The sequence below is a fragment of the Elaeis guineensis genome, chromosome 8, assembly GCF_000442705.2.
Source record: "Elaeis guineensis isolate ETL-2024a chromosome 8, EG11, whole genome shotgun sequence".
Classification (NCBI taxonomy): domain Eukaryota; kingdom Viridiplantae; phylum Streptophyta; class Magnoliopsida; order Arecales; family Arecaceae; genus Elaeis; species Elaeis guineensis.
The window spans coordinates 5550349-5572688 of NC_026000.2; the positions used below are offsets into that span (position 1 = coordinate 5550349).

The 22340-nt window shown below is 47.1% G+C and overlaps 2 protein-coding genes across 9 annotated transcripts in view; both read left to right on the forward strand.

Moving 5' to 3' along the window:
- Positions 1-22340, forward strand: part of LOC140859703 (uncharacterized) — a 134673-nt gene that overhangs the window by 88943 nt on the left and 23390 nt on the right. The gene's annotated exons all lie outside the window — the stretch shown is intronic.
- Positions 19155-22251, forward strand: LOC140859725 (uncharacterized). The gene is made up of 6 exons (XM_073262108.1): positions 19155-19570; positions 19755-19829; positions 20140-20313; positions 20400-20506; positions 21131-21463; positions 21978-22251. Exons 1-5 carry the CDS (start codon positions 19289-19291, stop codon positions 21273-21275), a joined length of 783 nt encoding a protein of 260 aa, XP_073118209.1. The 5' UTR covers positions 19155-19288; the 3' UTR covers positions 21276-21463; positions 21978-22251.

Sequence of the window (22340 nt, forward strand, 5' to 3'; positions counted from 1 at the left end):
AAGATTTCTTCTTTGAATTCTTTCGAATTTTTGAAGTTCTCGATGGCTTGGTTTGGGACTTCCCTCGCTGACTCTACTTCAGCTCTTGCGGAGGCCAACTCAGCATTGGCCAATGTCAACCTTTCCAGAGTGGCTCGATACCTTCCGCACTCCATTTCAAGTTCATCAATGCATCCATCCCTCTCTCGTCAGAGCCAATGGATGGAGTGCTTCTTGCTCCTGATCCGAGACTTGAGGGATGAGATGTTCTGGCAAGCCGACTCAAGTTTGGCCCTAGAAGACTGTAGATCTACCTTCATTCGGGAGATCTACTCTTAAAGGTTTTTCTCCTGTTCAGTTGTCGCCTGGAGTTGTTCGAGGGCAGCATTCTTTTCGACGATGATGGCTGCCACCTTATCCATCCACGATCAATGAAAGTCAACAATCTTTCGATAGTCGCTCTCTGAATCGTGCATGTCATGCGCCCACTGAAAGCAGAAGATAAATCAAGTCAGATTAAAAAAAAATATCAAAAAACTTACCTCGAGTATCATCGGGTAAAAGGAAGAAAATATTTCAGCGACAGTCTGGTTCTTCCTATTCTCTTGATCAGTCGAGAGAAGAGCAACTTCGATGAGCCACTTGGTCAATGCCAGATTGGCCAAGGCTGACTCACTCTCGGAGATTCGAATGTCGAAAAGAGTTGGAAGGCCTACAGACGATCCGTCATTGGCTGAAGTCGCTGGCACCTTCCCCCGATCTTCGGTCGACAGCCCATGCTTGAGAATGTTGGGAAGTCGGAGCTCGACTGCACTCGAGAACATTCTGCTGGAGGAACGGCTAGCACAAATGCAGACTGCTTGGATTCGACTGTGACTCCCGCCCTAATCCGAACCTCTGCTGATGGAGCCACTGATGGTACTCTTGCAGCTCTGTCCTCTCCTACCGTCCCATCTTCAGCAGACGGTGCCTCAAAAAGCATTGTCAGGGATGACAATGCCAAGACTGGATCAAGAATCGTCTCTAATGGAATGTCAGATTCCCTCACCAGTACCGATGGAGTAGTGACCTGACCTTTCTTCGACGGTCAGGAGGGTCCAGCTTCAACTGTTGCCTTCTTTTTGACCGCATACGAGCGGTTATCAGTAGCCGACACTCATGCTCTTGGCTGCATAGCTGCTGTTGGGTGTAAAATCCCACCCAGCCGAAGTTCGTGTCAGGAGTGACCCCTCGGGGATTCTACCAGCGTCCGACCAGCAAGAAGACTCCATTCGAACTCCTACGGGAGTCGGACCTCATCTCCGACCTCGACTGTAGGAAGACTTCGTCCGGACTCCTACGGGAGTCGGACCTCGTCCCCGACCTCGACTACAGGAAGACTTCGTTCGGACTCCTATGGGAGCCGGACTTCATCCCCGACTTTGATTGCAGGTAGACTCCATCCGGACTCCTACGGGAGCCGGACTTCATCCCTGACTTCAATTGTAGGTAGACTCCGTCTGGACTCCTACGGGAGTCGGACCTCGTCTCCGACCTCGATTGCAGGAAGACTTCGTCCGGACTCCTATGGGAGCCGGACTTCGTCCCCGACTTCAATTGTAGGTAGACTCCGTCCGGACTCCTATGGGAGCCGGACCTCGTCCCCGACCCCGACTGCAGGTAGACTCCATCCGGATTTCTACGGGAGCCGGACTTCGTCCCAGACTTCGATTGTAGGTAAACTCCATCCGGACTCCTACGGGAGCCAGACTTCATCCCCGACTTCAATTGCAGGTAGACTCCGTCCGGACTCCTACGGGAGCCGGACCTCGTCCCCGACCTCGACTGCAGGAAGACTTAGTCCGGACTCCTACGGGAGCCAGACTTCGTCCCCGACCTCGACTGCAGGAAGACTCCGTCCGGACTCCTACGGGAGCCGGACTTCATCCCCGACCTCGACTGCAGGAAGACTCCGTCCGGACTCCTACGGGAGCCGGACCTCGTCCCCGACCTCGACTGCAGGAAGACTTCGTCTGGACTCCTATAGGAGCCGGACCTCGTCCCCGACCTCGACTGCAGGAAGACTTCGTTCGGACTCCTACGGGAGCCGGACTTCATCCCCGACTTCAATTGCAGGTAGACTCCGTCCAGTCTCCCACGGGAGCCGAAACTCGTTCCCGACCCCGGCTGCAGGTAGACTCCATTCGGACTCCTACGGGAGCCGGACTTCATCCCAGACTTCGATTGCAGGTAGACTCCATCCGGACTCCTACGGGAGCCGGACTTCATCCCCGACTTCAATTGCAGGTAGACTCCATCCGGACTCCTATGGGAGCCGGACATCGTCCCCGACCTCGACTGCAGGAAGACTTCATCCGGACTCCTACGGGAGCCAGACTTCATCCCCGACTTCGATTGCAGGTAGACTCCATCCGGACTCCTACGGGAGCCAGACTTCATCCCCGACTTCGATTGCAGGTAGACTTCATCTGGACTCCTACGGGAGTCGGACTTCATCCCCGAATTCAATTACCGGTAGACTCCGTCTAGACTCCTACGGGAGCCGGACCTCATCCCCGACCTCGACTGCAGGAAGACTTCGTCCGGACTCCTACGGGAGTCGGATCTCGTCCCGGACCCCGACTGCAGGTAGACTCCATCCGGACTCCTACGGGAGTCGGACTTCATCTCCGACTTCGATTGCAGGTAGACTTCGCCCGGACCCCTACGGGAGTCGGACCCCGAGCTCCTCTCAGATGGATAGTTAGCCACCTCCCTCCACCAGACACCCCAACCGAACTTCGACCGACAGGCCTGGACCCCCTGTCAGGCCGTGGTAACGGCCACGACTCTACTCCACTTTCTGCAATAGATTCTGTGTGGCTCCATCACTCCTTGGCATGCCGCAGTAACGGCCACGACTCTGCTCCACTTTCTGCGACAGATTCTGTGCGGCTCCATCACTCCCCGACAGACCACAATAATGACCATGATTATACTTCACTTCCTGCGACAGATACCGCACAGTTCCTCCACCCTCTGGCAAGTCGCGACAATGGACGTCGCTCCACTCCCCGCAATAGACTCCCCGTGGCGTATCCCAGTGATGGCCACGATCCCGTTCCACTACTCTTCGTAACAGACCCCTCCTGGCTCTGAATGGCCCACTGACAGACGGTTACACATGTCGCATCAGTCCATTGCACCCTCCATCTATAAAAAGGGTGATCCCAGATACGTTATTCTCTAAGCTCTAATTTCTATCCCAAAACTCTGTTAAAATTTTTGTTCGAGCACTCCATTCTTGTTGAGGCAGAGAACTGACTTGAGCGTCGGAGGGTTTTGTCGGAGCAATCCCAACTCTGATTGAGACTTCTTTTGCAGGTCCCGGTGGTGACTGTGACTCCCTCGACTCCAGCTTCTCCGATGCAAGTAAATTTTTACACCAACAGGATTGGCGCTAGAGGAAGGGCCTGTGCCTTCGTAGTACCCTTGTTCTTAAAGGAGCGCTCAACGAGACCACTTCTGGTCATCTTCCCCGGCATCCTCTTCTCCTTCCTCCGCTAGATTTTCGCCCGATGCCTCCCCGCAGAGCATCCACCCGGTGGTCCACAGCCTCCGCGGCCAGATCTCAGGCTCCAGCCTTACCTCTAGTTTCCCAGCCTCCTCTTCCTCTCCCGACGATGGCAGTCGGTGCAGAGCAATTCGATCTGCTGGTTCAGAAGGTTAGAGACCTCACTGAAGCTGTGCAGGCCATACCGCAGCAGCAGCAACCACAGGCATCAGTGCGACTGGAGAGAGCGTCGCCAAAACTCCAAAATCCAACGGTAGGGCGGGCTACTTGGGCCAGCCACCCCGTCTTCCCCGGAAGGACGAATCCGAGGGTGGAGAGCCCTCAGTCGGATCACGATTCTACCCTCGGGAGATCCCTACCTCCCTTCTACCAGAAGAACCTCGAGATCCGCAGTCGAGAGGATTTCCTGGATCAGCGGCTCCGAGAGATGAACCGACAGATCGAGGAGCTCCGCCACGCACCCCCCACCTATGGTGAGGACATTTGTACGGACCCTCCCTTTTCTCAAATGATCATGCAGGAACCGATCCCGCCATACTTCAAGCTCCCTCAATTTGAAAGCTACGACGGGACTTTGGACCCAATGGACCACCTGGAGGCCTTCCGGACAATGATGCTGCTTCACGACACGCCCGACGCCATTCTATGCTAAGCCTTCCCATCCACCTTGAAGGGAGCGGCGAGAAACTGGTACTTGATGCTGAAATCGGGTTCCATCTTTTCCTTTGATCAGATGAGCCACCAGTTTGTGGCTCATTTTGTTAGCAGCCGACATCTCCGGAAGGGTTCAGAGTCCCTCATCAACATCAAGCAGAGGGAGGAGGAGTCCATCCGGGCCTACATTAACCATTTCAATGTCGCCGCATTGGAGGTCCGGAATTTGGACCAATCGGTAGCTATGGCCGCCCTGAAAGGCGGCCTTCAGAAGAACAACCTTTTATTCTCCCTGAAAAAGAAGTACCCCAGGGATTTCGCTGATCTGTTGGCTCGGATCGAAGGGTACGCCCGAGCGAAGAAAGCTTTCAAAATGAAGGATGAGGAGACCGCGAGAGAGCGGCAGGCGGGAGACTCGAGCAAGCCCGCAGTCGAAAAAGGGCCGAGAGAAGCTCGGCCACATTCTCGAACTCCTCCCGGACACAAGCGCATCCAGACTCCTCCCCGAGCATGCAGGCAGGGAAGTTCGGAGCGTCGGGCTCGACGGGACTCTCCCCAGGAAGATTCTGCAGCTATGCCCCCCTCAACGCATCAAAAACCTAGGTATTGATGGAGGTCAGAGAGCAGCTCCCAAAATCAGAGAGGATGTGTATGCACCTCGGGAAGCGCAATCCTAACAAGTTCTGCCTCTACCATCGTGACCACGGCCACGACATGGAGGAATGCATCCAGCTCCGAGATGAGATCGAGGAGCTCATCCGACGAGGTCGACTTGATAGGTTCATTCGGCGCCGGCCTAAGGGTAGAGAAGATCGGCCAAGGGCCCTTCCGCAGCCTGAGCCGTCAAGGAGAGAAGAGCAGCCCGGAGATCGGCCCCCAATCGGGATCATCAACTCCGTCTCTGGAGGGCCTTGACAGGAAACAGACCTTCCACAGTTCTAGGGTTTGAAAACTTGTAAATGTATAACGAACGACCCTACTTTAAATCAAGATTTCTTTCAGATCTGCACATCTTTTCTTTTTTGGCATGGACTTGTAACGACAGGGGATGACCCCGTCGGACAACAAAAATAAACCCCAATGTGGGCAACGTCGAGTGCCCGATTATTTGTAGACCGGATGGGGGGAGAGGCCATACAGCGCCCTTATGCGCCCCCACAGCCATGTTAGGGACAGGAGGAGAACCTCGCCCTAGCATGAGCAAGGTCGAAGGCCCGATTATTTGTAGATCGGATGGGGGGAGAGGCCATACAGCGTCCATATGTGCCCCCACAGTCATGTTAGGGACAGAAAGAGAACCTCGCCCTAACATGAGCAAGGTCGAAGGCCCGATTATTTGTAGACCGGATGGGGGGAGAGGCCATACAGCGCCCATATGTGCCCCCACAGCCATGTTAGAGACAGGAGGAGAACCTCCTCCTAACATGAGCAAGATCGAAGGCCCGATTATTTATAGATCGGATGGGGGGAGAGGCCATACAGCACCCATATGTGCCCCCACAGCCACGTTAGGGATAGGAGGAGAACTTCGCCCTAACATGAGCAAGGTCGAAGGCCCGATTTTTATAGATCGGATGGGGGGAGAGGCCATACAGCACCCATATGTGCCCCCACAACCATGTTAGGGACAGGAGGAGAACCTCGCCCTAATATGAGCAAGATTGAAGGCCCGATTATTTGTAGATCGGATGGGGGGAGAGGCCATACAGTGCCCATATGTGCCCCCACAGCCATGTTAGGGACAGGAGGAGAACCTCGTCCTAACATGAGCAAGGTCGAAGGCCCGATTGTTTGTAGACCGGATGGGGGGAGAGGCCATACAGCGCCCATATGCGCCCCCACAGCCCCGTTAGGAATAGAAGGAGAATCTCGTCCAAACCCGAGCTGAAACCGATCACATCAGAGATAGGAAAAGAACCTCGTCTCGACACCAATTAGGGTCCGACCATTCGAGACCCGATAAAAAAGAAGAAAAAAGAGGGAAATGTGAAGGAACAGCGACGGACTACTCCAACGAAAAATGGAGGCCAAACTACACTAAAAGCACAAAGGACCTCGTCTCTATGAAGAGGGAGGAAGAGAAAGTAAGATCTACGGTCATGAACAAAAGACAAATCGACACGGCGATGACTAGGAACCTCCAAGCGGCATCAACGTCGAACCAATCAAAAATACAAGAAACTCGATAATGATGGCCTAATACAAGGATGAACAAGGAACCTTCGAACAACCTCTACATCGCACAGGATAAAAATAAAAGAAGTCTGGCGCACGATAATTCAACACGATGTACAGGTAAGGTAACGAAGATCTTTTCATTTCATTAGCAAAATATGCATTACAGAGCCTGGAAGATCGAAAAGAAAAAAAAAAAGAAGAAGACAAAAATAAAAAACAACAACGACAACAACAACGGTGACAACGAACAGACAAGCGGCAAAAAAAGACACTTAGAGGGACGAAGGACAAAAAGAGCCCTAAGGGGGCCCAGCTTCCTCCGACTTCGAACTTTCAACTTCGGCCCTCATCAGGGAGTGCCTTAAGCTCTCGAATTCTCCTTCCAATTCCTTCTCTCTCATTAATATCTTCATGTACCTCTGATGAAATCGCTGGCTTTCGTTCTCCGCCTCTCGATGCCTTTTTCTCAGGACCTCGGATTTCGCCTCCACGTCCTTGACTGCCCGCTGCTCGTATACCAGTTGGATCTTCAATTGTTGCAGTTTGGCCCTTCCCTCCCTAAGGGCGACAGATAGCTCCTCTACGGTTCTTCTCAGGGGTTGGAGTTCGTCGAAATCCCGAGCGGGAGCAAGCTGGGCCCCTTCCGCTAGCTGTCGTCGAAGGCGGGCAACCTCGTCGGTCGCCATCCTGAGCTTTCCCCTATATTCATCCACCTTCCTGCACCAGCCGGCCCAGTATGCGTCGTAGCTCGCCTCGACATCCCAGAGCTGTTGCTGAAGGTCGGAGAACTTCTTCGACCATTCCCGATCGCAGTCGGCCCGAGTCGAAAGTCGGGACGAGCTTCCTTCCAACTGGCTAATCCTCTCCTGTGCAGCCGACAGCTCCACTCTGAGAGAACTGATCTTGGCGGCTTGAGCCCAAGATCGGTCGCTGGTGTGCTTCTTGTGTTCCTCGAGCTCCTTCTCGAAGTTCGCTTTCCTCCGACTGTACTCCATGATCCCCTTCACGTGGAGGTTCCGGCAGTGGGTGGCCTCCGCGGTGGCTTCAGAGTGGCCCTTCCTCAACCTGCGAAGCTCGCCATCCATCTCCTTCAACCTTTTTATTAAATGATGAACTTTCTTCTTCAGACGTTGGATCATAGACTTCAGCAGAATCCCTTGTGGCAGGGGGAGCACTTCGGCAGGACACTGCCATCGGGAGACAAAGGTGTCAAGGCACATCTCATTGCATAAAGCAAAACAAAAAAAAGGGGGGGGAACAGGGTGGAGAAGCCCTCCAAAAGGAGAAACTCAATTTTATTGATTGAATGTTTCCTAAAGACAAGAGGGAACAGAAAAATTGCAATAAAAGAAAAATACAAGGTCAGAGGTCTCAGACCTCTGAATTAGGAGTTGGGGAGCTCGGTGTTCCAGAAGGGGGGCTGCGGTGACAGTAGCTGTGGGAGAGGGACCAGCTTCATCTTCGGACGCCTCATCCAAGAAGCCGAGGTTGAGCTCGAGAAATTTCTTGGCCACCTTCTCCTGGCAGAGCTCGAATCCTTTGATGAATGCCTCTTGGCCGAACTTGACGTTCAGGTCCCTCATCTCTGCAGAGGCCTTGAACTCCTCCACTGCTAGAGCCCTGGCCTCCGAGACTAGGACCGGAATCTGCTCCACCAAATTTGCGACCTCGGCCTCCGCCTTCCTCACCGCCTCCTCTGAGGTTTGCTTTTCTTTCTCCAGGGCCTGCTTTTCTTTCTCCAGGGCCTCTTGGAGGGTGACCACCTCGGCTGCCTTCTTTTGAGGCGAGCGACTTCGGCCCGACGACTCTCCTCCACCTGGATGGCATCCCTCCTCACCCGGTTCATCACCTCGATATTGGCAAGGAGCTGGTGCCCGATCTATAAGGGCGGCTAGGAGGTCAGAACGAATGTTGAGAAGCTAATTAAATGAAGGCACGAGGGGAAGGGGGAAGGTGAATCTGTTTACCTCGAGAAAGGACCCTAGGGAGTCCCAAACCCGCTGTTCGGGATCGGTGCGATCAATCCTCTGGACGACCTCGGGCAGGATGCAGCCATCAATCAGCCACTTTATCAAGTCCCTATCATTGAAGGGATTCTCCCCCAGCTCTTCTTCAGAATCGTGGGACTCTTCGATGGCGACCCGACGGCTACTCACCCTGCAGACCACCGACTTCCTTCTCCTCCCCCTCTCGACCCTGGGCGCCTCCACAGAACGGACCCTCGAAATGGGAACCTCAGTGGGGGGACTCCTTGAAGAGGCCCGGAGAGCCGGAGGTTCGGCGTCCGAAGGAACGTCGACTGCGAAGGCCACCTGGACAGAAGTGGCTGAGCTCGTCTCCTTCGTTCTAGCCTTCTTGGCCGATCCGGAGGCCGCGGTGCCTTTCCTTTTGTGGGCCTTGAGACCCCTGGCGAGCATCCGTACTGCTTCGGCATCCATTCCTAAAAAAAAAAAAAAAAAGAGAAAAGATCAGTGATGGGGTGAAAAAGGAAGAAGTGGCATGCAAAAAAAAAAAAGAGAAAAAAAGGAAGAGCAGAAGAAAAGAAGAGGAAAGGAAAGATGGGGTACTCGCAGGATCCAGGGGACTAAAGCCGATGTTGAATAAAAACTGCTCCTTCAGAAGGTTGGAAAGGGAAGGAGCCGAATAACCAAGAAGCCTCTGGGTGGCCTGAAGGTCGTCCTCCCCTAGGCTAGGAGCCCGACGGGCAGAGTCCCTTAGGGAGCCCCAAGGGGGCAATCCCAGCCTCAAGGTCGGGCAATAGACGAAGAGGTACTTCCCCTTCCAGTTATGGATTGAAGAGGGAGCACCTTTCAGCAACCCCTTCTTGTCAAACTGGGGGGAGAAATACCACCAGTCCTTTGCCGAGGGGTGATGCTTGAAGGTGTAGAAATGCCTAAACAAAGAAAGGAATGGCTGAACTTCGATTACGTGGCAAAGGGAGAGGAACCCTATCAAAAACCTAAAGAAATTCGACGCAATTGAAGCTAAAGAAATATCTAAGAAATGGAAAAGGGCGACGACGAAAGGCGAAAGCGGAAGCCAGAGTCCTGCACGGAAGGCCTCCTGATACAGGCAGAAACAACCAGGTGGGGGGGTGCTAGCCTAGTCGGAGGGACCAGAAAGCTCCAGATCATACTCCGGAGGAACTCCATACTGAACCCTTATCAGTAGAAGTTCGTCCGGAGTCATAGAACAGGGAATGGCACCCGACGCAAAAATCGGGCGAGGCTCAGTCCTAGATGTGGGTTCGTCTACAGTGTGGGGGTTCTGGGGGGCCGAGGCGGACGAACTTCCGGAACCACTAGAGGTGGAGGTGCCGGAGGATATTTCAAACAAAGACCCTAAAGATCCTGGAGAAATCGGGCGGGACAAGAGGCGAAAGGTTTGCGGGGGACCAAACCAGAGGAATGCGGCAGAAGAAAAATGGAGGAAAAAGAGCCCCTAGATGGCAAGAAGAGAAACGAAAGTTTCGGGACTAACCTAGATCGCTCCGAAGGATGCAAATGGGCGAGGACAGGGATGACTCGAGGAACGCTTAGGGCCTAGGTGGACGCCAAAGGGGGTCAGAGCTCTCGGGGAGAAGGCAGACACCGACAGAACTCTCAGGCAGAATGAGACTCCTGAAGACGAAAAGACGGGTTTAAATAGACCCTGGGATCAGGCGCTATGATGATCGCGGATCTCCCCAGGCCGACCCATGCTCACCACGAGTCCCACTCGCCACCGCAGGCGGCTAAAAGCGGCTGATAGCTGACAGAGCAATTACTGCACCGTTCCTGGGCCAACGCTCCAGCAAAAATCTCGAAAGATCTCTTCAGGTCACCTCGATTTGAAAAGCCTCCGGCACGCGCGAATTAAATGCCAGAATATCTGACGGCGATCGTGCACAGGATTCAAGGGGACAACTTCGGCTGGGAAAATTTCTCTGTACTTTCTTCATTCGAAACTCGAATTCGAAAGTAGAGAGACTGGTGTTGGGTATAAAATCTCCCCCCAGCCGAAGTTCGTGTCAGAAGTGACCCCTCGGGGATTCTACTGGCGTCCGACCAGCAAGAAGACTCCGTCCGAACTCCTATGGGAGCCGGACCTCGTCTCCGACCTCGACTGCAGGAAGACTTCGTCCGGACTCCTACGAGAGCCGGACCTCGTCTCCGGCCTCGACTGCAGGAAGACTTCGTCTGGACTCCTACGGGAGCCGGACTTCATCCCCGACTTCGATTGCAGGTAGACTCCATCCGGACTCCTACGGGAGCCGGACTTCGTTCCCGACTTCAATTGTAGGTAGACTCCGTCCGGACTCTTACGGGAGCCGGACCTCATCCCCGACCTCGACTGCAGGAAGACTTCGTCCGGACTCCTACGAGAGCCGGACTTCATCCCCGACTTCAATTGCAGGTAGACTCCGTCCGGACTCCTACGGGAGCCGGACCTCGTCCCCGACCCCGGCTGCAAGTAGACTCCATCCGGACTCCTACGGGAGCCAGACTTCATCCCAGACTTTGATTGCAGGTAGACTCCATCCGGACTCCTACGGGAGCCGGACTTCATCCCCGACTTCAATTGCAGGTAGACTCCGTCCGGACTCCTACGGGAGCCAGACCTCATCCCCGACCTCGACTGGAGGAAGACTTCGTCTGGACTCCTACGGGAGCCGGACTTCATCCCCGACCTCGACTGCAAGAAGACTCCATCCGGACTCCTACGGGAGCTGGACTTCATCCCCGACCTCGACTGCTGGAAGACTCTGTCCGGACTCCTACGGGAGTCGAACCTCATCCCTGACCTCGACTGCAGGAAGACTTCGTCCGGACTCCTACGGGAGCCGGACTTCATCCCCGACCTCAACTGCAGGAAGACTTCGTTCGGACTCCTACGGGAGCCAAACTTCATCCTCGACTTCAATTGCAGGTAGACTTTGTCCAGACTCCTACGGGTGTCGGACCTCATCCCCGACCCCGACTGCAGGTAGACTCCATCCGGACTCCTACGGGAGCTGAACTTCATCCCAGACTTTGATTGCAGGTAGACTCCATCCGGACTCCTACGGGAGCCGGACTTCATCCCCGACTTCAATTGCAGGTAGACTCCGTCCGGACTCCTACGGGAGCCGGACCTCATCCCCGACCTCGACTGCAGGAAGACTTCGTCCGAACTCCTACGGGAGTCGGACTTCATCCCCGACCTCGACTGCAGGAAGACTCCGTCCGGACTCCTACGGGAGTCGAACCTCTCCCCGACCTCGACTGCAGGAAGACTCCGTCCGGACTCCTACGGGAGTCGGACCTCGTCCCCGACCTCGACTGCAGGAAGACTTCATCCGGACTCCTACGGGAGCCGGACTTCATCCCCGACTTCGATTGCAGGTAGACTCCGTCTGGACTCCTACGGGAGCCGAACCTCATCCCCGACCCCGGCTGCAGGTAGACTCCATCCGGACTCCTACGGGAGCCGAACTTCGTCCCCGACTTCGATTGCAGGTAGACTTCGCCCGGACCCCTACGGGAGCCGGACCCCGAGCTCCTCTCAGATGGGTAGTTAGCCACCTCCCTCCGCCAGACACCCCAGCCGAACTTCGGCCGACGGGCCTGGACCCCCTGTCAGGCTGTGGTGACGGCCACGACTCTGCTCCACTTCCTGCGACAGATTCCGTGCGGCTCCATCACTCCCTGACATGCCGTAGTAACGATCACGACTCTGCTCCACTTCCTGCGACAGATTCCGCGTGGCTCCATCACTTCCCGACAGACCACAATAATGACCACGATTCTGCTTCACTTCCTGCGACGGATACCGTGCAGTTCCTCCACCCTCTGGCAAGTCGCGACAATGGACGCCGCTCCACTCTCTGCAACAGACTCCACGTGGCGTATCCCGGTGTTGGCCATGATCTCGTTCCACTACTCTTCATAACAGACCCCTCCTGGCTCCGAACGGCCCACTGACAGATGGTTACACACGTCGCCATCAGTCCATTGCACCCTCCGTCTATAAAAAGGGTGACCCCAGATACGTTATTCTCTAAGCTCTAATTTCTATCCCAAAACTCTGCTAAAATTTTCGTTCGAGCACTCCATTCTTGTTGAGGCAGAGAACTGACTTGAGCGTCGAAGGGTCTTGCCGGAGCAACCCCAACTCTGGTTGAGACTTCTTTTGCAGGTCCCGACGGCGACCGTGACTCCCTCGACTCCAGCTTCTCCGATGCAAGCGGATTTTTGCACCAACAGCTGCAATCAAAATAAAGAGATCAGTATAAAGTTCAAAAATAGACAAAAAAAATAAAGTAACCGACTATGTTATACCTAAAGAAATGACCGAACTAAGCCCGACATCGTAGAGAGCTTGTTCGGTCATCAGCTCTCATTGCGATGGAACTGCCATGTCTTTCAGTCAGAGAAAATCTTCCCGATCATTGGCCTCCACCCGATTGTTCTCATTAGGGTCAGTCTTTGGATCACCCCAGCATGAAGGAAAGCTCTAGAGAGAAGAAGAAGAGATGAAGAAAAATTAATTTTTCCATCCATGAGTGGACGATGGAAGATTGATGATAAAAAAAAGGCCTTTCCTCGGATAGAAAAACCACCAACCCTTGACCTTCAGATGAGGACAAAGGACAAAGAAAGATCGAAAAAGAAAAGGATGAGGAACAATTGGTATAAGCTGACACAACAGAGCAAAGCTGATGATCAGTCGGATAGAATTTGGGGCCAGTTGAGCAGGACAGAGGCCATAATAATCAAGAAAATTTTGGATAAACTCCGAAATCGAGAATCGAAGACCAGTACGAAGGTCCTCGACATAAATTACAATCGAATCCGGAAGAGGAGAATTTATTCAACCGTCCGAACCAAGAGCGAAAAGTTGATACTACTTCAGAATACGATACTGTTTCTAGAGCCATTCAACATTGGGCCCAGATAAAGAAGAAGCTTCCATTTTCAGAATTGAAGGAGAGTCATCGATCGGATTCTCCGACTGCTATCCTGAGAAGAAAAAGTTTTTCTACCAGCCATGGAAAATGGAGAACTAGAAAAAGAAAACCCTAAGAAGAGAAACCCTAGAAGAAGGAAAGAAAAACTCAACCTGAGATCAAAAGTGATGCAAGAAACAGAACTCGGATCTCCTAGTACTAGGGCAACCTTCTAGTAAAACCTTCTATACAACAAATGCAAAATCAAGTCTGGATGAAAGCGACTGTGTATATATAGGACTCCTCAACGGTCCAGATGAAATCGATCAAATTTTGATCTCCTCAGATGTCGACATGTGGCGACATCAAAATCGATATTGGTCAGATGATTCAACGCACCTGCTTCTAGATCGTGCCACCTCACCATTATCCACATGAATAGCTTAGAGCCAATGATGTTGGGACACATGGCCAAGATTTACTAGTCAGAATCAAATCGTCTGGATCTGGGCATCGAGTTATCTTCCCGAAATGACAGTCCAATGATGATTTCATAGCTATCGAAATAGCAAAATAGCTGAAGATCTCTCGTATTCCAAAAAATCATTAATACCAGCAGTCGAGTCGGGGCTCGAGGCAGCACGTGATAATTTTTTTCGTTCAACATGACAGACTACGTGATAATATACACGTCAGACCATCTTGGACTTGAGAGTGGAGGGCAACTGTTGGGACAAGTCAACCAACCCCTGACTCTGACTCTACATCGACCTTATGAATGCAATATTTCGAGTAATAATTAGTTGACCGACCGACAGTCAGCTGTTATCAACCATCAATAGACAACTTGGATAATCTCCAATCGAAAATCATCGGCATATCAGAGTTACCGACTGATGCTCATTCGGAACTCCATGACTATCGACTTACTGCTATTACCGATGTATAGTCGGCTTACAAGCTACCAGCGCAGATGACCCGAATGTGATATAACGCTCATCTCACGATCACATAATATCGGAATGTGTGGATTTCACATATTTAACCGTTATGAATGTTTATCGATTATATGTCACGGCTGTTAATGGACATAAACAGCCCATTAATTTCATAATTATGGCCTAATAAAAAGCAGAATCACACGCTTGATGGTTACATCTGAATTATCTATAAAAAGAAGGTAAACGAACAGTATTGGTAAGATAATTCTGGGCTAACACTGCCATTTTAAATACTCTTTATCTGTTGTTCACCACTTCTCACTAACTTAAGCATTGGAGGGTCCCCGCCGGACATAATTCTGGTTAATGTGGACTTCATTTTGCAGGTGCTCTTCATCGATGACGGATGCTACAGAGGATTGGCCGCAACAATATGCACTAAATATATTTTTATAGATATACATGGAGTTACTGATTGACTCAGCTATAGCAAAATTAGAATAATCAATATTCATCATTTAAGGGCATGGCTTTATTATGGTGATTCTTCCTTTTTACAAGTGCTACAAAAAGATAGCTGGTTAGCTATCAAGGGTTCATCATGATACAGTGCAAAACCCAACTACGTTTAAAGAATTGAAGCTGCGACTATGTCTTTATTCAGTTTTGTCCATCATTATTTTTCAATCAGCAGTTGAACCAGTGAAAATCATACACCTTAATCTTCAGATTCCTCAGCTTTCCTCCATATTAAATAAATTTGATGTGTTCAAACTGGTGATGAAGTTCAAGAAGCAAGATACCTGTCTGGCCATTCCTAGTGGTTTCATTCTTTGACGGTGCATATGCTCTTATTCCATACTTTGTTCTCTGGAAGCCACCTCCACCAGCTGTTGGAGAAGATGAAATCAGTAGATGGCCTTTAAATTTTCTTGATTCAAAGATAACTGCTGGACTAAGAAACTCCGATGCACATAAGCACAATATGCTTAGTAAAGTTGTATACAAATTTTTGTGTATATGAGTGATACTATAACTTCTTTACATCAAGCACATGCATAACTCATTGATTTTAACCATCATTGAATTACAATTTGAAAAGGTTGAAGTGACAAACAAAGAATCCCAATCATTCAATATAGTTTCTGTAAAGCGTTGCCTGAAAGCTTTTGGTATTTAGAGTTTTGGTCATTGATAGTTTGAAATAGTGGAAACATGCAAAATTTGTAGGTGAAACTCCCATCAAACTGATCGGATTGATGGTTTATATGCTGCCATATTTACCTGATTATTGTTTCCTCTTTCTGCTGGCTGAATAGTAACTCCATTGCAAACCAGATTTTACTTGTTGCAGGCTTGGGCCTAACTATGTATGCTGGTTTAGCTAATAGTGATGTGTGGAAGGAGTTCTACCGATACTTCAGAGAAAGCAAGTATGTAAGTATCATGACATACTATTGGAAATTTCAATTAAGCATACTCCCATGTGAAATCTCAATTTTTTTCATTCTTTAACTTGCTCGACCAGCATTTTAACCTAGTAAAGACACTCAGTTTTTTAACTAGTCAGCGGCTCCTGTTCAGCTGTTCTACAGAACTGCATCAAATACTTTACAAAAACTTTTTGAAGCTGGGAACTTCTTTCCGTGAAGTCAACATCAGAGTCCATTGACCTCATGTAAAAACTCTGGCATTTACCTATAACATTTTCTTCATTGCAGATCCATATTACATGCATTGATTTTGCGCTATGCTCAGCCTTATCACCTTTTTGGGTCTATAATGATATGACTGCAAGGAGATGGTAAACTGAACACTCTGCACCCATGCTTCTTTTCATAATATGCTCAGAAACCTAAATGTTTTAAAATAAAGGGAAAAATAGAATGGCTTTCTCATCAAAGAACTCACTTGTTCCCCCTGTTGCAGGACCAGTCAAAGTTCTTGGCTTTTGCCAGTGGCACTTATTCCAATTCTGGGGCCATCCTTGTATCTTCTCTTGCGGCCACCTCTTTCAGCACTCCCTGTGAGCACTCCCTCAGTCATAATTGAGAAAGAGTGATCTGGATCCAATTTCCAGCATTTGTTTTCTGCATAAGCAATAGAGTGAACCAAGTATAGCTATAATTGGAGACCGGAAGAGAAGGTAATCCATCGTTCTAACAAAATTGTCATCATAGTATCCCAACCTCTGCTCAAAAGCCGATTTGAAGCAACCCCAACAAAATAAGAATTAATGATGTAAACTTATTATGTTTCACGAGTTTTTATATTCATAAATGAAAAGAAGTTAGAAGTGATGATGAGCTCCCTGGACTTGGTTGACAATTAGAACTGTTGCTTGCGACTCTCTCGGCTCAAATGATATCACTGAAATCCACCATTCTATTGCAGTGCGGTGCTCTCACAAAGCTCAATGCTCTAATGCGGAAACAAATATATGAGACCCGATGGCATTCAGGGATGAATGTAGACCCGTCGGGTAGGGATAATCATTTTGAGATCTAATAATGGCTTCTTGCGACATTACTTTTGGAAAACTTTTGAACTATTCTTGTGTTATTAAGCCCGGCATAAAATATATTACAACTGCATGATTTTTGTCTGGTTTATATTTTAGAGTAACAAACTCTGGTTTATAAGTTGTAGGTGCATGCGCCAATTTTCAGTTCAAGGTAGAATCATGGGGCATCATTTGGAAGTTGAGAAGTTTTGAGTTAAATATTTCCACTGGCATCATTTCTGTTCTAAAAAAAAAAATGAAAGATAGTAGCATCGGACGTTTGTGGTTTTTTTATTATTTTTTTTAAGGAAGGTGTGAGAACATGATTCTTCTCTCTTTTTTTCTTTTCTTTCGTGACTACAAGAGTAGTAACGTCATTGACAGTGGAGTATAGCAGTTATAGAACAACAAAATATAGTTTCCTGCTGCATACAAACAAAATTGCAATAGTTGACATTAGGGTTGAAAGTGAATAGGATGTGGATTGGATACCAACATATCCATATTTGTTTTGTCAAATGAATACAAATATGGATACGGATATTATTTGAATATAAAAATTTATATTTATATTTATTTTAAATATATATGGATATAATTCGAATATTGAAAGTATAGATATAGTTATAGATGTTACTTCGATAATAAACTTTATAATTACAAAATCAAAGATATTACTAAATAAATAATAAATCAAGTTAATAATATATTTATATAGTTATATATTTTTTAAAAAAATTAATAATTATTATGTAAAATTATATAGGATTACATATAAATTCGGATATTCAGATATGGATTGGATAGTTATTTATCCATATCTTTTTTTTTTTTTTCTGACGGATATATATACAGATATGGATAGTAGTTAGATATTCAAATTTTTATTCATATCTGGATTGATTTGGAAACGAATCCGAAAGAATAATATCCAAATCATTTTCACCTTTAGTTGATAGAGTGATGCTGTGATGGTAATTACAACAGTAGGAAGCAACCAGAAAAGATGAACAAGATAATCCAAAGTACTGGAGCAAGCAATGAAGACATCCCTATAATTGCAGAATCCATCCAGGCATGGTATAAGAAGATGCTCCAAAGGTATAGTATAAGATGATGACAGCAGCAGAATCCCTTCAGGCATGGTATAAGAAATTGACAATAGGAGAACATGATTCTTTGGTATACTGTCTGGACAACTTAATACCAAACTCATAGCTCTATCTTCTGGAATGCGTTGCATGTTCCGGATGTACCTTTCTGTATACTATTTTTACTCATTGTCCTTTCCAGGGCTGGCTGGGAGAGAGAAGTAATTCTCGATTGAGGTAAATCTGATAATTGCAGGAAAAAAAAAGGGAATAAGATAGGAGGAGTTAGGTTTGAACTAAGTCATTTGCCATGGCCTGTTAGCAAGCTTTTATTCGGCTTGAAGTAAAGAGATATCGATACCCACTCTTTTAGCGCATCCACGTCTCCAGACAAGAAATACGGGAAGAAATTGCAAAGGAACAGAATCTTTTGACGATTTTAAGATTTGTAATAACATTAGTTCCCTATAAAATGAAACTTAACCGGAATTACACTTAAACAGAACAAGAAAACTAACAAGGAAGGTCTATCGACCAACCAACTGGTAGACGTTGTAAAAATCCTGAATGCGTGTCCAACAAGACATCGAGAGGTTTATATCTTGGTGAATTACAACTTGAGAATATGTGCCCATTCAGCAAATTACAAAGATCGTTAGGTCTAGCTTGTTTCACCCCATTATTCAAATGATTTGATTCACTTTAGACTTTTTTCTTAAAAAAATTGTTTCAATTACATCAATATGCATGCATAAAAATCTTCAACATAGACTGACAACTCTCTATGAAGCCAGAACATTCTAAATATTTTTTTCTAGCAAATGTAAATATATATTTTTTTGAAACATGAAAATTTGATATTCGCTGGATTTGGGTGTTCACCAGCGGCCATGTTCCATCTGGTGATCCATGGAAGAGTTACAGGGTACTCGGCCAAGGGCTCCTCAAGGGAGCACAGCCGCAATGGTGATTGAAAAAACAGGGCAAGTAGATGGAGGTGTGATTTGTGGACATGGGGAAGAGACAGCAAAGGAGAAGAAGACCGGGCTTTACCTTGACTCCGGCGGTGCTCTCCAACGTCGATTTCCGGTGATCACAATAGATGAAACCGGCAAGGTCAAGAGGGAAGAAGAGAAAGAAAGAGGCAGAAAACAGGGTCGGTGGTCGTGATAGAATCTTGAAGGGAACGGGATGGCCTTGTAAAGGCGGAGGCGAGCCTCGCAGGAGATGGAGTCTTCTTATTCTTCTTTTTCAATGGGTGGGACGTGGTGTATGGTAGGTCGGTACGTTGCTGCTTTGTAAAGGAAATAAATCGTACGTTGTTGGTTTGTAAAGCAAGATATGGAATTTATGTTGGGACCAAGCTTTATCTCATCTTTTAAGATAATGCACGTATGTCATGATGCTAATCAAAAATCCAACAACGTAATCGTGTATTTTTTTTAATTGGGCAATAAAAAGTTATACATTACCAAATTCGATATGTGTTTCCTATTTAGATATTATTGTTTCCTATATTTTTTATATTTAGCACCATCTTCCTCTATTTATATAAGCCCTCTATCTGCTTATTCCTTCCCTGGTCGCTTCCAACTTCGGGCGCCATCTCTGGCTCTTGTTCTCTTGCTCTTTCTCCCTCCCTCTCCTACTCAAAGGGCGGCGGTGGTGATCATGTCGGAGATTCAGATAGGGGACTTCTTGGATGAGGACTACCGACCGCTCCGTAAGAGACCGAAGAAGAATAATGCTCCTTTGCAGCATCCGGTACAACACTTTTTTCACTTTTTTTTTTTATATCAAATAATCAGAATTCTTGGTTGAGAGAAACTTATTGAGATCTTGAATTATGTTATTGAATTATTTGTGTTTTTTTTTTTCTCTCTCCATTCACAATATCTTTTTAAAACATCTAACATAACTTTCTCTGTTCGATTTGCCTGACACGAAGCCTTCTCAAGCTACCAGAAAGATGAAACCTTCAAAGTTTCATGCGCCTACCCGTTTGAGAATCGGAGCTTGGGAGGTAGGAGAATTTGATTCTAAAGCTTGACGTATTGAATATTCAATGGAATCAATGCAATAAAATTGCTATTGAACTTTACTTTGCCTGAATTATAGCTTTTTTTCACCAGAGGTCTGTACTTGATTATGTAGAGTAAAATACTAATCATTCTTGATTGCTACTGGTTAGAGCATAGTCAAGAATACAAACTCAAGATTTTTCTAATTGCCCTCAGTAGAAAATCTTATGTGCTTTGTTTGCTTACAAGTAGTTCTTTATCAAGGTGGATAAAGATTTGTCTGGTGGTTAATTGACGTACCCTTGTAAACAGCATGTATCAAGACATGAAGGTGATCTAGAGGCTAAGTGCTACTTTGCGAGACAAAAACTTATTTGGGAGTTTCTTGAAAGTGGCCTGAAGAGCAAGATTGAAATTCCATGGTCACATATTAAGGGTCTAAAGGTAACATACCCTGAAACAGGGGATGGAACCCTGGATATAGAGGTAATCTTATATGAGCATCAAGAGATGTTTTCTAATGGCATAATGTATCAGTTCTCTTAACAAAGCTTTCTGCTTGTTTTGTTCAGATAGCTACGCCACCTCTTTTTTACAAAGAGACCGATCCTCAGCCGAGAAAGCATACCATATGGCGACCTACAACAGATTTTACTGGCTTCCAGGCGAGTATACACAGGTGAAATTTTATCATCCTAAGCTGGTTAATGCTATCAAGCATCAACGGTCTGATTTGCATGTAAAGCTAATGATCTATTCGGTAATTGATAATTTTAAAAATATAGTGTTTATTAATATGTTTGTGCATTTATTGGTGCATTGAAAACGTAGCTGGTGCCTTATTAACAAAACCAACCATTTATGTTTCAACTTTACTATTAGAGGGGCATGCAAGTAAAGAAAGCAGTGTTGGTCTTGACTTTTCATAGACGCATGAGTACAAAATGATAGAATTGCAAGCAACCACTGAAATATGCACTAGTTTGTTCTTTGTTAAGCAGAAATTTTGTTTCATATATCATGTTTTCCTTTTATAAAAAGAGTGAGTGAATACAAAACAAACTTGCTTTGTACTCATGTAATTCTTCAGTAGATAATCAGATCAACTTGATATCGGGAGCCATTTATCTCACCCTCTCACCCGAATTTCTTCAATAATATCTCCACCCACTTCAGGAACATCTACAAGTTTGGTTGGTGGTAATTTGATTGATATTTTCACTTCCAATGTTGTGGTGTACTTCCAAGGAGGTGAATAGCCTAATGTTTTGTCTAACACTTATCAACTTCTTGCTTGAACTAGGCACTTTCTGGAGTGCGAACAAGACTCGTTAAGGGAGAATATGGACAAGATTTTCCAATGCAGTCCACGTTTATATTTTCTAAGTCAACAACCAGAAGATGAATCCAAATCTCCATACTCTACCTCAATACTCTGTTTTTGCTGATCAACTTCCAGGTAAAGATCATGCTTTTGATAGTATGAAGGATGGTAATGGATCCACCTTCTCAGAATTCTGTGTTTCTGGTTCGCATTTGTGTGATACCTCATCAATATCCATGAAGAGCATGGTACCGGTTTCTGTTGCGAGTGTACCAGATCCTGTCTCACAGGAAATTCCTTCTGCCAGCACAGGTAAGACTATACCAGCTCTTGGCATATATGACGCTGAAATTGTATAAATTATCTGAACAACCATGTTTTCTTCAATCTTTTAAAAAAGAAAACTCTGAATGCTTTTTCTTTCTGTTGTTCATTCATCTTGAATGACTCGCGACAATTGACTGGTCAGGTCTGAGCATCTTAGAATACATGCTTTCTGCATTCTCATAATAATTCAAGCTTAATTCTTCGATGAGTGGTGATGTTCTTGGGTCAGAATTTATAATAGTGTCACCGATACAGATGTCTGTTAAGATGTCAAAAATCAATTACTTTAAATGGGGCATTCTAGTTGATTTGAGAAACTTGATGAAGGATGCTAACACGTTTATCTGTAATCTAGCTCATAGGGAGCTCCCTTGAATCACCAAGCTCCATATTGTTGTGGCAGTTTTTTCTTGTGTACTGGGTTTGCTTGCAGTATTTTTCATCAGCATGTTGTTTCTTATTTCTTGAATATTTTACAAAACATCGGTTGTTGCTTCAGGAATGGAATCCCAAGCATGGAGCAGTGCCGGTGCCGCAGAGGAGTCGGAGGAACCTAATTGGTAGGATCAGTCGATTTGGCCAACCGCAGAGAATAAGTAATTAAATTAAATTGTTCATTGGATGACATCCTCCTCCTTGTAAGATGGCATTCTGTGGCCCAGATCATTGTGATAAATATTTCACCATGAACTGATGGAAAAATCAAATCAAACAATGCATTCTATATAATTGATTAAAAAATTTGAAAGCTTCATGATGCTGGTTGACAACTGTGCAACATTCATAGGTGGCTATCTTTATAGTTGTTGCGTAATTGTTAAATGAGGTTCATGAACAATGTAATTATACTACATTTTCGTCC

Bases quoted from the DNA above. Each gene is read 5' to 3' on its own strand.
- LOC140859725 (XM_073262108.1), top strand. From the start codon at position 19,289: ATGTGTTTCCTATTTAGATATTATTGTTTCCTATATTTTTTATATTTA. The intron at 19,571-19,754 runs GTACAACACTTT...CCTGACACGAAG, and splicing joins ATGCTCCTTTGCAGCATCCG to CCTTCTCAAGCTACCAGAAA. The intron at 20,507-21,130 runs GTGAAATTTTAT...TGCTTGAACTAG, and splicing joins TTCCAGGCGAGTATACACAG to GCACTTTCTGGAGTGCGAAC.